Genomic DNA, 17,224 nt, shown 5'->3' on the forward strand with positions numbered 1-17,224 from the left:
TGAGGGAACTGGGATTGTTTAGTCTGCAGAAGAGAAGAATGAGGGGGGATTTGATAGCTGCTTTCAACTACCTGAGAGGTGGTTCCAGAGAGGATGGTTCTAGACTATTCTCAGTGGTAGAAGAGGACAGGACAAGGAGTAATGGTCTCAAGTTGCAGTGGGGGAGGTTTAGGTTGGATATTAGGAAAAACTTTTTCACTAAGAGGGTGGTGAAACACTGGAATGCGTTGCCTAGGGAGGTGGTAGAATCTCCTTCCTTAGAAGTTTTTAAGGTCAGGCTTGACAAAGCCCTGGCTGGGATAATTTAATTGGGGATTGGTCCTGCTTTTGAGCAGGGGGTTGGACTAGATGACCTCCTGAGGTCCCTTCCAACCCTGATATTCTATGATTCTAAGTGAGCTGTAGCTCACGAAAGCTTATGCTCAGATAAATTTGTTAGTCTCTAAGGTGCCACAAGTCCTCCTTTTCTTTTCACAGATGGGACTCTCTATTATTTGTTTGGCACATTTTGACTCACTAGACACATTGAGCCTGTGTAAATACTTAGGTCTCTCTTAACACAAATATTTGTGTTCCTGGGGTTCTGATCCAATTAAATGGAGGCTAAAGTTAACTGTAAGGTACCATGAGCCAAATTCTATATGTGTACAACAAAGCTCCCCTTGATTCTCTTAATCTTAGGCAATAAGTATATTGGAACAGGGACCATTTCATTACTTGCGTGTACAACCCCTAGCACTGTGGCACCTTTGACAGGGAATTCTAGGTACTACCACAAGACAAGTAACAACATTCTTGTCTACAGATTTTAGAATATTCTATTCTATAGGTTCTCATCCCACATTCATCCCAGTATAGCATAGTATAGCATTGGGACGGGAGAGAACGTGTTCCTTTCTGTCTATAAACGCTGGTGATTGTGATCGGTTGCTCCCTCCCAGGTCTGATAGAAGAGTTTTTTCATGAAGCTGTGGAAGAAGCCAGGAAAGTGAGCATTCTCACCCTTTGTCCAGGTCACCGTATGCTTCGGATCATAGAGAAGGGGATGAGTCAAATGCTGCCGGAGAACTCACACCAGCTGGCTTCGGGGAAGCTTTGCATTTCCCTCACGCGTGTGTCGGACTTACAGAACGTCATCATTTCAGAGTACAGATCGAAGGAGGAGGTTGTACAGGTAATGGTGGCTTTGTTTCCTATGTATCTAGAAGAGGGGGAAGTCATTAAACTGATGATGAGCTAGGGAAACAGCAACTGAGTTTATTAGGGAGAGAGGACTCTTGTTGAGCCTAATTCAAACTGCAGGTGCAGGCTACGAAGGGAGAATTCCAACTCGGTCCGATTCCACAGAGGCTCCACCCCCAGATGAGCATCAAGTTATAAGCAAAATATTCCATCAGCTCTAACGCTTGTTGGCTTATTTATCCAGCGGTCATTTGGATACGGAGACAGTGGCCACATACAAATTAACCCATAGTGCTTGACTCTGCCCGTTGCATGGTCCGTGCCCATGCGTGAAAATGCCAGTTCTGCTCTGACCTACCAATTTACAGAGCTGTCCGGCTGGATTCACCATCAGTTTCTCTGGAATTCTCCCCTCAGGCAGCACAATGGGAATCAAACCTTTAATAGGCTCTTGGAATTCAGTCCTCATTTGAATGGCGTCGGCCATTGTGTTGGCCAATGTGTTGACAATGTGTTGGCCAATGACTGTAGAAGAGCTGGCCCCGTATGGAAGAAAAGCATCATTGTGCCCAGTTTACAGATGGAAAAAGTGAAGTACAGGGAGAGGAAGTGACTTGCACAAGGTCCCATAACAAGTCAGTGACAGAGATGAGAATAGCCCCCACCTCAGCTGGTCCGTTGCCCTACCTCAGCTGGGAAGTGCAACTAACCAACCGCAGAGTAGCCAAAGAGTCTTGTACACAAGCTGCTGGCAACGGCACAGCATCAACACACTGAAATAAAGACAACCAGGTTTTTCCCCCTCTACGCTTGCCCCATCGTGTCAGTCTGAGGTGTTACTTGTAACAATAGGTGCAGCATTTTCAGAGGGAAACATTATTTCCTGGCTGATGATGCACCTCTAAAATATTTCTCTCTACTCACCTGTAACCCTCTGCCTCTCTCCCCACAGGCAGTGATCTGTAGCTGCTTCCTTCCTGTCTATTGTGGATTCAACCCTCCCTCCTTCCAAGGCATGGTGAGTGCTCTTTGCCAATGCTCCAGGCAGAAAATGTTCTGATCTCACCAGAATCTGGGCTGACATGGATCTCAGGCACGCAGCTGTGGTGTGCAGCCCTTGCTGCCTGGGGTCTGTCAGGGTTCCCTCCCCACTCTGAACTCTGAGGTACAGATGTGGGGACCTGCATGAAAGACCCCCTAAGCTTATTTCTACCAGCTTAGGTTAAAAACTTCCCCAAGGCACAAATCCTTCCCTGTCCTTGGATGGGTACTGCTGCCCACTGCCAAGGGAGTTAGACAAAGATTCAGGAAAAGGACCACTTGGAGTTCCTGTTTCCCCAAAATATTCCCCCAAGCCCCTTCACCCCCTTTCCTGGGGAGGCTTGAGAATAATCTACCCACCAGATAGGTACACAAGGTGAGCACAGACCAGACCCTTAGGTTTTTAGGACACTAAAAAGCAATCAGATTCTTAAAAAACAGAACTTTATTATAAAGGAAAAAAATAAAAGAAACACCTCTGTAAAATCAGAATGGAAGGTAATTTTACAGAGTAATAAGATTAAAACATAGAGGATTCCCCTCTAGGCAAAACTTCAAAGTTACAAAAAACAGGGATAAACCTCCCTCTTAGCACAAGGAAAATTCACAAGCTAAACCATAAAATAATCTAACGCATTTCCTTACAATTTGTAAGCTTAGATGCTTAGTTCAGGTATGGCTTTAGGAGATGTATTTTCCCTGCCCTGGTTCCTCACTGACCCAGAGAGAACACAAAGAAGCACAAAACAAAAACCTTCCCCCACAGATTTGAAAGTATCTTCTCCCCTTATTGATCCTTTTGGTCAGGTACAGGTACCAACCAGGTTATCTGAGCTTCTTAACCCTTTACAGGTAAAAGAGGGATTTTATGCTACCTTAGCTGTATGTTTATGACAGGGTCCTAGTGGGTTATTATTCCAAGAAGCATTTTTGTCAGTTTCAGTCCATGGGACTTCACACCCCTTGAGTTTTGGTGCAAGTTTCAGGTTGGCTGGGAACTGTGGAGGAGGCAAAAGTGCAAACGAAACCAGCGAGTTGAGTTAAGCTCTGAGCATATGGATCCCTCCAGGTTGCAAGTGTTTGCTTGAGCCATTAGCACTGCCATGTGCCCCAGCTGGCACAAGTTAATATTCGTCTGCAGTATGCATATAAGGGCCCGTCCTGAACCCAGATCTACACAATAGCATCTAGAATCTAGGGTGTTCACCTGGTGTGAATTGGAATAGCTCTAGTAAATGCAATGGACCTGTGCTGATTTACTTGAACTGAGGATCCACTCCCTAGATCTCTTTACTCCCAATCTGCTGCCTTAACCACAAGACCAACCCTTCATTCAATGGCATTAGCTACATAAGGCCTTGATTCTCATTTGCACTAAGACAGCGTAAAAGGGCCTTAAAATGGGCTTCAATGTGATTTGCACCCCACAGTTCCCATTTTACGTGCCTATGTTGTGATCTGGACTTCCTAATGGGATTTGGCTCTCTTGTTAAGGCGTGCACATGAGATAAGCATGCTGTGATACACACCGAAGATGAACCATTATCTGATTCAAACCGCATGTCTTCTCAGCGCTACATTGATGGAGGTATGACGAACATGCAGCCTGGCTCGGACTCGGAAACCATGATCACGGTATCCCCTTACACAGGAGAGGTCGACATCTGCCCGAGGGACTGCCCGACCTATTTCAACTGCATTAGCGTCTTCCGAAGCACCTTCCTGCTCTCAGCTGAGAACCTAAGCAGGTTTAGTTACAGTATTTTCCCACCCAGTCCTCCGGTGAGTAGCCCCAGGGACTGCACAGTGACAGATCATTTCGGTATGGCCAACCCCAAGCATGTGAGGATCATAAATCATCCCCCAGCCCAAATCACGAGATTGCTTAAAAATCACGCGCCTTAGGAAAAAATTCTGGGTAGGTTCTCTTGGCCTTCTGATGTTTCAGCCTGTAGAATTCAAATGTGCAGGCTTTACTACACAGCAGTGTTTTTTTTTTAAACGAAGTCAAGAGATGCTCACCAAAAATAAATAAATAAAATAAAAAACCCACATGACTCCAGTAGCTGGTGCTTTAAGAAAAACACCAAATATTGTGAGATGCACAAAGAAATGGCAAGGGTTGGCACCACTGTGCTTACTGCCCACAGGGGCACTTTTTTTGCAATTCGAATGACTCTCCTTTATAACGCTGAGTGGTTTCCCCTGCAGGTGCTACGCGAGTTTTATTTACAAGGATATCACGATGCCATTTTCTTCTTACAGAGGCACAGTAAGTGTTACAAAGATTGGGAGGTCTATGTGAGTTAGGAATTCCTAGCTTGCTCTGTCTCACAAAGCATCACTAGGATCTTTTGCACAATCCCAGGTCATTACACATCACCCAAGTTCATGTGATTATTTGTGAACACGTAACTCTTGTAATTATCAATAGGGGAGAACTGGACAGTAAATGGAACGGACAAGAAAATACCGCAGCAGACACCTGTGCACTGTGGCAAAGGTAGAGGATCTGTATTTCTTCTCTCCTGTTGGTTTTCACTAGCCGAGTAACATTACACTGAGGTCATTGTGGCATGCTGCAGAAAGTGAAAGGACATGGAGTACCTCCTTTGCAAACCCATCAGGAACGCGGTGAGAACATCAGGAAGGGGAGGGAGCATAGCTGTCAACTCTGTGGGTGCTCAGGGCCAGAGCACCCACAGAAAAAATATTAGTGGGTGCTTAGCATCCACCAGCCATAGCTGTTTGGTGGCTCAGGGAGCGGCTTGGGGGAGGGCAGCAAGCAGCGAGAGCCTCAGGGAAGAGGTGGGGGGGCGGGGGTGTGGGAAGAGGCAGAGCGAGGGCGGAGCCTTGAGGGAGGGGGCGGAGCCTCGGGGCAGAGAGGTTTGTGGGGCACCCCCCCCCCCGGAAAAATAAAAGTCAGCACCTATGGGAGAGAGCGAAGGCCATATTCACTAAAGTGACCGTTGCTGGTGCATCTTGCTGAGCCGGTTGTGTGTGAAACATCATCAGACACACGGCTCCTTCCCTTCTGCCCCATGGGCCGACTCAAGCCAATATCTCGGAGGGTCCGACTTCTTTCTCACTCCCTCTGGGCAGAGATGGTTATACGATGATTACTCATTACTTATGTAGCATTATAGGTGTGCACTGGGAGCCATGCCCAGCAGCAACCCCAGAGGGGTCTTTGCGAGAGGAACATGGTCAGTGGCTGGTCTGCAGCTCTATTCCTCTGCCCTTGGCACTGACCCATACTAATAAGAGGTTTCAGAGTAGCAGCCATGTTAGTCTGTATCCACAAAAAGAACAGGAGGACTTGGGGCACATCCACTCCCAGTCTTTATTCAAGCCTAAGTTAATTGTTTGGCCAATGCACATGGCAGAGGGGCATTGCTGGCACATGATGGCATATATCACATTGGTGGATGTGCAGGTGAACGAGCCTCTGATAGTGTGGCTGATGTGATTAGGCCCTGTGATGGTGTCCCCTGATTGGCCAAACCGGATAGTCTCTACGTAAAAGAATAAATGGACACAAATCAGATGTCAGGAATTATAATATTCAAAAATCAGTCAGAGAACACTTCAGTCTCTCTGGCCACTCGATTACAGACCTAAAAGTTGTAATATTTCAACAAAAAAACTTCAAAAACAGACTCCAATGAGAGACTGCTGAATTGGAATTCATTTGCAAACTGGACACCATTACATTAGGCTTGAATGAAGACTGGGAGTGGATGTGTTTTTACACAAAGTAAAACTATTTCCCCATGTTTATCTCCCCCCCCCCCCCCGTTCCTCACACGTTCTTGTCAATTGCTGGAAATGGCCCACCTTGATTATCACTACATAAGGTTTTTTTCTCTCCTGCTGGTAATAGCTCACCTTATCTGATCACTCTGGTTACAGTGTGTATGGTACCACCCAATGTTTCATGTTCTCTGTGTATATAAAATCTCCCCACTGTATTTTCCACGACATGCATCCGATGAAGTGGGCTGTAGCTCATGAAAGCTTATGCTCAAATAAATGTGTTAGTCTCTAAGGTGCCACAAGTCCTCCTTTTCTTTTTGCATGCTAAGGGAGAGCAGATATTTGAGTTTCCTCTTAATTGAATTTGCCTTTATTGACCACTTGTTATTTAAGGATTGTATTTGTTTGTTTCACCTCTGTTGGCTTTTAGTGGTAGCTCTGCCTGCTCCAAAGAGCCAGGAGATGCCTGGATCCCCGGGCTCAGTTGCTGAGATCACATCACAGCATCTTGTGCCATGCAAACTTCACATGAACATGTCACGTTCTCTCACAGACAGGTGAGAATGACTTGTATGAGGATTTCACAACAGCATTAGCCAGGAAGGCCCTGTCTTCATCTGAAAAGAAGGGTGTGCTCTTCATTCAAGCTAGTAGCTGAGTGAAGACAAGGCGTGCCACAGAGTCCATAACTCGACCAGGTCATGTCTGTTAAAACTATGCACTGCCTTGTCTTCCCCAGGATTGTTCCTTGAGTTCAGCTATGTTGACGGAAAAACTGATTCTCAGCTGGCGTAAATCTGATCATGACAAAGAATCCAGTTAGACTTATTCTGATTTACCCCAGCTGAGGATCTGACTGCAGTGTCCCTTAATTGACAAGTAGCTAGGACACCTGGGTTCTGTTCCCAGTTCAACCACTGATTCTCTGTTTGACCTTGGGTAAGTCATGTAGCTTGCATATATCTCTGTATGTGTGTAGACAAATAAGTTCTAACAAGCAAAATCAATCAGTGGGAGTTGCTAAGCCAGGGTTAAAATTGAAACTGGGTTCCTCTTTTACGTCCTATTTTGCCCTCCCCAAATATATGCTACAACAACAGTCATATCAGCTGCCTTATTGACTGGTTAAATCTAGTGCCAAAGTAGAACTTTTGTTTTGCGAAATTTGAATTGATTCGAACAAGGGGTTCTTGAATAACAACACCCTACAATAGAGATGTTAAATAGTTCTAAGTCTTCCTATAAACTTCTTCTAACCTTTTATTGTCACTTTGTAACCCCGCCCAAAAAAAACCCCCCAAATCAGAAAGAAAAACAATGAAATTTAGGCCATGTCTACACTAGTACTTATGTCAGCAAAACTTTTGTCACTCACGGGTGGGGGGGAAAAAACCCCACACCCCGTGAGCAACATGTTTTGCTGGCATAAGCGCTTGTGTGCACAGTGCTATGCTGGCAGGAGACGCGCTCCCGCCGCTCGCTGAGCTGGTTTTGTATGTCGACAGGAGAGCGCTCTCCCGTCAACATAACGCGGCTACGCGCGCTCTTACCGCGGCACAGCTCTGTCGGTACAATGGGCCGCTGTACGCTTGTGCTGGAGAGATGGCCTTCGTTGATTGGATTCCCCTAGCTGAGATCGACTGTGGAATTTCAAAGGGCTCGTCGTCACTAAATTAGGCACTTGAGCCCAGATCCTCAGAGACAGCTGGGGGCCCTGATTCCCATTGAATCAATGGTAGTTCAGCGCCTAAATACCTTTGTGGATCTGGGCCCAGCCTCTGGAATAACAGATGCACAAGTTTTTTGGTGCCTCCTGAGCCCCTACCTTCTGAGAATTAGGCAGCTCAAGCTGAGCACACAAATACTGAGGAACTTCACTATTCACTTTCGGAAAGCCCAGCTATTGGATTTTAGCCAGAATACTGCTGAGGGGGGTTGAGTCTCTGCCAGGTGAGCAGTTAGCTCCACCCGACGAGAAGAGTGTTGCCAACTAGAGCTTTCTTCTGAGCACCACCAGAGTATGTTGCCTCTTCTCTCATTAGCTTGTAAAGCACAGGGCGTTTGCGGGACCTTGTGGGAGATAGGGGTTGACCGACAAGGGTTATTGGCGGTAATATGTTAAAATCACTGATTGCATTGCCGGATCCATAAGCAGCAGAGAGGTAAGGCGTTCTACCATTTAAAAACCCAATTGGGCTGAGGGCATGGTTGGAAGGAGCTAAATGAGCTAGTGGAGAAGGAAGGAGCAAAGGGCCGAATGGAGAGGCAAGCAAGTCCTACTGGAGTTTGGAAGATAGTGGATCAGAAGCAGGGAGGTGAACCTGTCATCATCATTTACACAGCCCCAAAGCTGGGCATGGAATTCCCGGACAAGGGGTTGGATTTCCAGCTGCTGTAAATCAGTACCACTCCATTGAAGTCACTAGAGCTACAGGGATCTATGCCCGGGGAGAAATGTTTGCTCGGTACAGGAAGACAACCAATAATCCAACTTCCAAGGAGGCCATTCTGACAGCAGCTACAGAACCATGCTCTGCAAGGGGCTGATCAAAGCCCACCAAAGTCAATGGGAGTCTTTCCATTGCCTGAATGGGATCTGGACCAGGCCTGGAATGAGGACTGGGACAGTCTGTTGTGCTGTCCAGTTGGCCCCTCGCCCCACTCTGAAGTGCATATGAAGTCACAGAGTTCAAGGCCAGAAGGGCCTGCCCTCCTGTATCTCTCAGGCCACTAACACCACCCAGCCACCCCAAGTGCGTAGGTGAAGAATGAAATCTGGTTCCCAAACTTCCTTTATAAATTTGTAGTGGAATTGGGAAGGACGGGTGAGAAATGAAACATGGGTGGTGGTAGGGCCAACATGGGGGAATCAAAGTGGCGTTTGCCATTTTCTTGACCATATGGTGATCCAAAATATTATCACAGCTAGGAAGGGGTCATCTCTCTTTACTTTCTCTAGGTAACTGCTGACAAGGGCCGTTCTGGAAAATCTAAACCTGGACAACTGCAACAGCTCTTCTTATTGAAAGCCTTCAACAGTGATGGGCCACGTGAAGACGCGGTTTCCTTGCGCAGAACCCACAGCTGCCATTGACTTCAGCTGAGATCATGGGTGCTCTGGAAATCAGGCTTTACATATATAAATAATATATAGATAAAGAAATGGGATTAACACAGCGTGACTTGTGACACCAGATAACCTAACAGCCTGTGCACATCTCCTTCCCGTTCCTACCCCACCTTGCCTCCCTCCCTTCTCACTGTGTCATGCTGCATTTTATCCAACTATCTGTGCAACCCCTGGGATGGGTTTCAGAGTCCAGCAAAGGACCCCTGTAGGGGCCTTTGGAATGAGATCATGTGCCCTACTCTTCTCTGATTGTAAGAGCCTGGGGTAGAAGCTGTGTTTTTTTGTTTGTTCTATGCATAGCTATGGTGCTGTAATACAAAATAATAATAAAGATTCCTCTTTCCTCTGATATATCAGAGCTGATTACATCTGTCCCGTTTCCCATACACAACGCACAAACAGGTAATTGCAGCCAGAAAGAGCTTTTATTTCAGATTTAAGGGAACAACTAAGCAAGAAAGAACAAAAGTAAAGTCTCCAAGAGCGAGCACCGTGTGTGTCTTCTAAACAATCTGCACGCTCTGCAGCTACTGGTCTCTGCACACCAGAGAGCCCTTATAAAGGGGTATTATACAGAAGGCAAAGGTGTAAGAGGCGCAAAGCTTAAACAAATAGCCCTTCTGCACCTTCTAACCCAGCCCCATCAAGGGAAGACCGAAAAGTCACAAATCTTAAGAGATGAGTGAGTGTGAAACAAATGTGTCTGACAATCTGAGTCAAATCCTGTGGTCTTTACTTAAGCAAAACTCCCACTGAAGTCGCTGGGGAGTTTTGCCTAGCAAGAACGAAGGACTGGAGCCTTTCCCTTGGCCTTACAGTTAAGTCCTTTGCTGATGAACCACTGCTCAGTTAATGGGAAAGACCCTGTGGGAAACCAAATCAATGGGAGCTGCAAAACCATTTGTTTGTCAAGTCCTGTACTAGGTTCCAGTTCAGCAAAGCACGTGCTCAACTTTAAAAAAAAAAAAAAAAAAAAAATGGTCCGTGCCCCAAAGAGTTTATAATCTCTGACTGTGACTTGGGGTTCCTTCAGCTCTTATCTTAAATGCAGTTGTTCCTCTCTCTAGCCTTTAGATTTCAAGTTTGTCTCTGCTCTGGATAGTGTTCCATGTTTACTGAGTCTTAGTGATTTTTGGTGTGGATTTGCTCCGTGTACCAGTCAAATGATGGCCGTTTTTTCTCTCCCGGGAAAAAGATGCACATGCACCCTGAGATTTGAAAGTCAAGCTGTTTCTTTTCTGGCTTGTGCAAAAATCATCAGTAACAAAAATTGTACGGGCCAAACGCTGGGTACTAAAGTGAGCAACTAAGAATCTGAAATGTACAGAGGGGACAGAGCTGATGAGAACGTGCCATTCTTACACAGTCAGAGTAGAGCCGCCCTTTAAAAAAATATTGCTTCAAACACAACGTGCGCCACTGATATGCAGCCACCTCTGAAGTGAAATGCAGCAGTTTTTAAACTGAGCACAACAATGCTACGCGACACCATAAGAGAGGAAGAATGTTGCATCCAGTTCAAGATATAAGGAGGAGTGTTTAATACCTGTAGGCAGAATATAATTACCTAATTTAAGAATTTAGCCAGGACACTGGGGTTAACACCCCTGCTCTCACAACACCCATTGTGGGATGTTTAAGGTAATAGGACACTAATAACTCTACACACTTCCATGGCAGCTAACCACCCAGAACATCAAAGTACAAAGGTGGACAAGTATAATTCAGATGCTATCATGACAGGGCCCATAGAGAACCTATGGACAGTCATATTATCATAGTATGACGTAGGAAAACTGAGGCACAGAGCAGTTAAAGGACTGTCCCAGGATCATTTGGTGGCAGAATCAGGAACAGAGCCCTGGACTTTTGATGTTACTAACCCACTATCCCTTGCTGTAACTACTACAACACACTGCCTCCTCCTTTAATGACCACTGGAGGTGTGAAAAGGCTATAAACCCCAGCTGAAACTCTCATTCAAGTTGCTCTTACCTCTGAGAGAAAAGCTATGTTCTCAGGCAGCTTGTCTGACATAGGAGGTGATCCCAGCAGCTAAGCCTAGCAATCCAGGCCCCTTCTGGGCAACTGACACTTCTCCCGAAAGCTGATGGGTGTGAAACAAAACAAACACAAGCCTTAAAAAAATGACTAATGGTCTGTAGAGCAAATTCAGCTAAAGGAACCCCTAAAATCGATAGGTGTCTGGATATCAGGCTCAGCCCAAACACACCTGTCCCCAAATCGCACAGCCACCCTTCTCCCCCAGTAGTTAGAATTTCCATTATGCAGCTGAACTGACAGAGCAGCTTGAGTGTAGAGATCCCAGTTTTGGTCGTAGATCCCAGGCACGGCGTAGTTACCAGGCTTTGAGGCTATCCAACAATCTCTGCGACATTCTCCTCGCAACGTTTGCAAGCCTCCCCTGCATTTCCCACAGAGATCTCAGAGCAGCTGAAACAGGGCTCGTGAAAACCAAAGGAAAGCCAGAGCCTTTACCTTTGCCACAGTGCAGTAGCAGCTATTCCATTTAGGGTCCTCTTCTCACCGGCTGGAAATCGTGACAAAGGGCCACACATTAAAAACCATTCAAAGGAAATAATTTTTTTTCACACAAGATGTATTTAGACTGGGGAACTCCTTGCCACATTATGTCACAGAGGCCGGGAATTTAGCAACGTTCAAAGAAGGACTGAACATTTAAAAGTTAAAAAGACGAGCCAGAGTTATCATAGTTAATATGAAGAAAAAAGTGTGGGAAAGGACCTCATGCTTCATGGTTTAGACCAATCTCTAGCTATTATAGATTAGGGGGCAGATTATCCCAAATCTGCCTACTGTCGGGTTTCTTGCACCTTCCTTTGAAGCCGGCCACTGGCAGAGGCATAATTCTGGCCTAGATCTACCTAATGGTATTTGTATGCTCCCCGTTACCATCCCATCGGAGCGCCTCACAATCTATTAACATTCTTGTCTTCACAACCCCTTGGGAGGCAGGACAATGCCGGGATTCAGCAGAAGGTCTCCATGAGCACAGCACTCACAGTTCCTTTCTAAGGCAACATCAGCCTCCCGATACCCTTGGTAACAAACCTCCCTCAGCACCTGTTGCCTTTGCTACAGAGGCAGCTTCCCTCTCGCTCTCCCATGTACGTGTCAGTCAGCACTTACTCTCCCGAGAGAGACATCTAGGACATTTCGGCAGGAAACAAGTCTCTTCTCCTCTGCAATAAACACATGCTTAAGGACCTGATCCAAAGCTCACTGAAGTCAAAGGAAAGACTCCCTATTGACTTTAAGAGGCAGGATAGTCCAGTGGGTAGGGCACTAGTTGGATTTAAGAGACCCAGGTTCCCTGCTCTGCTACAAACTCCATGTGACCTGGGGTGAGTCACTTAGGCTCCTGAAGGGCTTCTAAATACCTTTAATAATCTGGCCCTAACTCACATTGGAGTTAGGCACCTGGACCCTGACTCATGTCTTTAGGCTCCAATATACTGTTAAACAGCATACCCTTAGTAACTCTGGGCCTCCATTCCCCATCTGTAAAATGGGGATAATAGCACTGCCCTGCAGCATGAGGGTGCTGCGAGAAGAAATACATTAAAGATTGAAAAAAGAAAAGGAGTACTTGTGGCACCTTAGAGACTAACCAATTTATTTGAGCATGAGCTTTTGTGAGCTACAGCTCACTTAAGGTGCCACAAGTATTCCTTTTCTTTTTGCGAATACAGACTAACACGGCTGTTACTCTGAAACCTGTCATTAAAGATTGAGGCACTTAGATACCATGGTAACAGGGCCCACAAAAGTACCTCATATAGACGGACTTCCATGGGCTTTGGATTCCGCCCTACAAGGCTAATTATTGCCCCCCTTCCCTCCACTAAGGCCAAGGCCGAGGGTTTTTGTGGAGGGGCCGAACAGAACTGCTCTTCCAGACCCCGTAGTGGGGGGGGACAGGGATATGTTCTCTGAGTCCCAGCAACATGAAGCTTTACGACCAGTGAACCTGCATCACTGCAGACCCATGCCCTTGCTCTAGCCTCCCCCTCTTACCCCATCGCCCTGAGAAGGCAGCACAGAATTGTTTCCCACTGGGTGATTTGCTACTGCTTTGCCCAATTTAGTTTTAAAATAACTCTAGGCATGGATCAGGCACCTAAATCCTAAATGAAAGGGCTCATCTGTCCTGGACAATCTGGCTGTTGTGGTAAAAATCCTGCTCCATTTTAGATAGGACCTAAGGCCCAGATCTTGAAAGGTATTAGGGGCACCTAACTGCCATTATAATTAAGGTGCCTAAATTCCTTTGAGAATCTGGGCTGAAGTGTGCTTTAACCATGACCCTGTTATAGCCCTGTTATGTCCAAAGCGGTAACTTTTGTTCAGGTACATGATTAAAACACAGTTGGGTCCTGGCCACATTATGGTAAGAAACTGAGCATTAACCAAGTCAGGGAACAAATATTTCCTAACTGGCAGCCCCAAACGCAGTGCTTCTACACCTTGGATGGAGCCAGAACGGCCAGGATCTACCACAAGGGAGCAAATTCTGACAGCAAAATAGGACGACAGAAGAGCCATTTTATGCCACTTTTCGACAAACCCTCCTACAGCCTGAAAAATCCAAGGGATGACGGGCGTTGGGCCATATTCACCCCGGCTGATACTAATGGAGTGACACCGGCGATAAAGCTGGGCAGAAGTTGTGAGCTTCTCCTTTTCCCTGTCAGGGAACGTAGCGAGGCAGCTCGAAAGATCCCAGCGTCACTTTTGGGCCTTTTCATTGATAAGGCCGGGTCAAGTGTTCGATGGGGGAAGGGGCTTTTCCAGTTGTACAGTTCACAGCAGCTGCACGTTTATCTTATGCCAACCCCTCAGTGGCAGCCCCGGCTCTTTTAACCTTTTCAACAGGGCTGTGCAGGCATCTGAACGCTGCTCAGAAGGCACCGGAGTGGCTGTTCACTGGTTTGAGCTACTGTTATGTTTCGTTTACCAGGCAGGCTGCCTACGAAGTGACAGACGAGAGTGAGAAGGAGCATTACTTTTAGCGCTCTGAATTGCATTGTTTCCAACATGCTCCTTAAGGTTATACCAAAATGTTGCGATACTCACATGCCGTACGCTTCAGGGTCCCATCATCACAGCTAAAGGCAGCAGGTGAAAGTGGGTTGCTTTTTTTTTTTTTTGCTATGACAAGTCTCTAGAGTCCTAATTCAAAAAGCATCAGTCAGTCAATGGAAAGACTCCCAACTGGGTCCTTAGTAGTCAGACTTACTGCACACAGAAATCCCTCCCTCCCTTTTTTTAAACAAAAAGTATCTAATTCCCCCTGGCACTTATCACAAATGTTAATGGATTTAACTCTATGACGTACCTAGGAGGTAGGTACACTGAAGATGAAATCCTAGCCCTGTTGAACTCAATGGGAGTTCTGCCATTCACTTCAATAGTACCAGGATTTCACTCTAAAGGTGGTTAATCCCATTCTACAGATAGGGAAGCAAAGGCACAGAGAAGGAGAGCATTACCTGACAACGCTCAGCACCTCTGAAAATCAGGTCACCCTATTTAGATGGGGCACTTCAGGCACCCAGGTTTGAAAACTCACCAGGGTGTGCGGTTTATGGCCACTGAAGTCCAAAATGGTTCATCTTGTACTAGGACCAGGTCTAGGTGGTCAAGTTACACCAGAAAAGTGATCAATCAAAAATAAAGCCATGAGATCAAGTGTGAAACTTTTGGGAAGTGAGAAAGGCACAGATGTTGCAGCTTCAGACCCAACCTCAGATATCTTGACTACACTTGGAAGAAATGGTTATTTTAAAGATTCTTTTGACTTGATTTCCTGCCTTTGCTTAGGGTAATTAATTTGATGATTTAATAGGACTTTGTCCATTTTTAGCTACTATAATCCTCTAGGAATCTATCTTCCTACAGAGCCACTTGGGAGAGCTGTCCCAAGCAGATGCATCCTTTTGAACTGCAGCATTTAATACCATGTAATTTATATTATTGTGTCTGCATGACCAAGAAAATCTATCACTGAGGTGAATTCCCCCCCACCCCATATTTCTCTTTATAATCCACACGTCTTGCAGACAGGAGTTGCTATTTAGAGGGCAACGAAAAAGCAGAACAAAATGACACAAATGCAATCATTTTTTTTTTCCCTTTTTTGCATGGCCTTTATATGCCGAGAGGGATCGTTTTGTGGATTAGAGGGATTAAGTGTTAATTCTTGCATTTAGTTATTTGCTCCCAGACTATAAAGATTTGTGAGTAGGACACAGTGCCAAAACTTACTACGCAACTTGGCTTATTGATGTCCTTCATTAGTAGTGTAGTCCCAATAACGTACAGAACATTCCCCACAGGTCTGGAAAAAAGAGTAGGGACCACCTTCTGCTCTCAGTTACACTACATTGCATTGAGTTCAAAGGAGTTACTCCAGCGTTACAGTACAGCAAATGACATCATAGATAAATCAGGTCTGCCTAAAGAGGTTACTAACAGACAAAGCATACACAAGGAAAGGGATGTCACAAAGGTGATCGGAATTGGGTTATTTAATAATAGCATGTCTTGTTACTGCCAGCTTCAATAGCTGCTTGGATCCTTGTATATTAAAGTCACTGGTCAGAGCCATGGCACTGAATTTCTGTTTGAAAAAGAAAAGTCATTGCCAATCGTCATGGTTGAGAATACCACCTTAAAAGTATTAACTGAATGCAAACCCACGCAGAATTGTCTTCCTGAGTCTGCAAACTGGAAAAAAATATTTGCTGTTTCAAATTAACCTGTTGAACTCAAGACAATGCTAAAGTTAACAGCAGCACATACCAACATTAATTATTTCATTGGTTTTATCATTTTTTTTTAAAATCTCCCAGCTAACGTGTTTATGCCATAAGCCCATGCACCCACCCATGTGGCACTTGGCATTAACTACTCTCTCCTGTTCAACAAAAGCTTCCATTTTAAAACGTGAATAAAGATGCCACAGAATCACCAGGTATAGGACTGGAGGGGACCTCAATAGGTCATCTAGTCCAGCGGTTTTCAACCTTTCCCCCATTTACGGACCGCTAAAAATTTTCAAGTGGAGGTGCGATCCCCTCTGGAAATCTTAGACACGGTCCACAGATCACAGGTGGAGCACCACCGATCTAACCCACTCCCCTACACTCAAGGCAGGCCTAAATAATAACTAGATCATTCCTGACAGGTATTTGTCTAACCTGTTCTTAAAAACCTCCAATGACAAAGTCCACATCCTCCCTGGGCAATTTGTTCCAGTGCTTAACGACCCTGACAGGTAGGAAGTTTTTCCTAAAGTCCAACCTAACCTCCACTGCTGCAATTTAAGCCCGTTGCTTCTTGTCTTATCCTCAGAGGTTAAGGAGAACAATTTTCCACCCTCCTCTTTGTAACAACCTCTTATGTACTTGAAAACTGTTACCATGTCTCCCCCTCAGTCTTCTCTTCTCCAGACTCAACAAACCCATTTTTTTCCATCTTCCCTCATAGATGTTGTTTTCTAGACCTTTAATCATTTTTGTTGCTTTCCTCTGAACTTTCTCCAATTTGTCCACGTCCTTCCTGAAACATGTCCAGTTCTGAGCGCCACAATACTCCAGCTGAGGCCTAATCAGCACGGAGGGAAAGAATCACTTCTCGTGTCTTGCTTACAACGTTCAGTGTGCTCCACCCAAGGGCAAGGTCAGATGAGGTACAAGAGCATGCCATTTGTGGTGAGAGGTAAAAAGACTAGCCAAAAGAGAAATTTTAGGACATGGAGGAAAACAAGGTTGCTTGGCACATGGAAAAAGGGAGGATGTCCCATGCACAGCCACAGTGGAGAGGCATGGGGGATGAAATGAAAGGTTGGGAGTTGTCTTGGTTATTAAATATAAGATGAATGCATAAGGCAGCCTGCAAGGAATATTTTGAAAAACTCCCAACTATCAGGAAAATCTCGCTCATCTGAGTTGTCCCTAAGAGGGAATTATAAATGTTTACATGATGTTCAACTCTATAATACACATTACAGCCTAAAATCCTGGAAGGCACTTTAGACTAATCACTGCATTACGAATCAACGCAAGGCTC

The 17,224-nt window shown here is 45.5% G+C and overlaps 1 protein-coding gene across 1 annotated transcript in view; it reads left to right on the forward strand.

Moving 5' to 3' along the window:
* PNPLA1 (patatin like domain 1, omega-hydroxyceramide transacylase) overlaps positions 1 to 4,533 on the forward strand; it is a 40,369-nt gene extending 35,836 nt beyond the window's left edge. The window contains exons 7-10 of the mRNA XM_073320416.1: positions 1,014 to 1,174; positions 2,135 to 2,200; positions 3,796 to 4,005; positions 4,435 to 4,533. Coding sequence (XP_073176517.1) covers positions 1,014 to 1,174; positions 2,135 to 2,200; positions 3,796 to 4,005; positions 4,435 to 4,533 — 536 coding nt within the window. The remainder of the gene's footprint in view (positions 1 to 1,013; positions 1,175 to 2,134; positions 2,201 to 3,795; positions 4,006 to 4,434) is intronic.
* Positions 4,534 to 17,224: the final 12,691 nt, after the last annotated feature.

Source organism: Lepidochelys kempii, chromosome 21 (assembly GCF_965140265.1).
Source record: "Lepidochelys kempii isolate rLepKem1 chromosome 21, rLepKem1.hap2, whole genome shotgun sequence".
Lineage (NCBI taxonomy): Eukaryota > Metazoa > Chordata > Testudines > Cheloniidae > Lepidochelys > Lepidochelys kempii.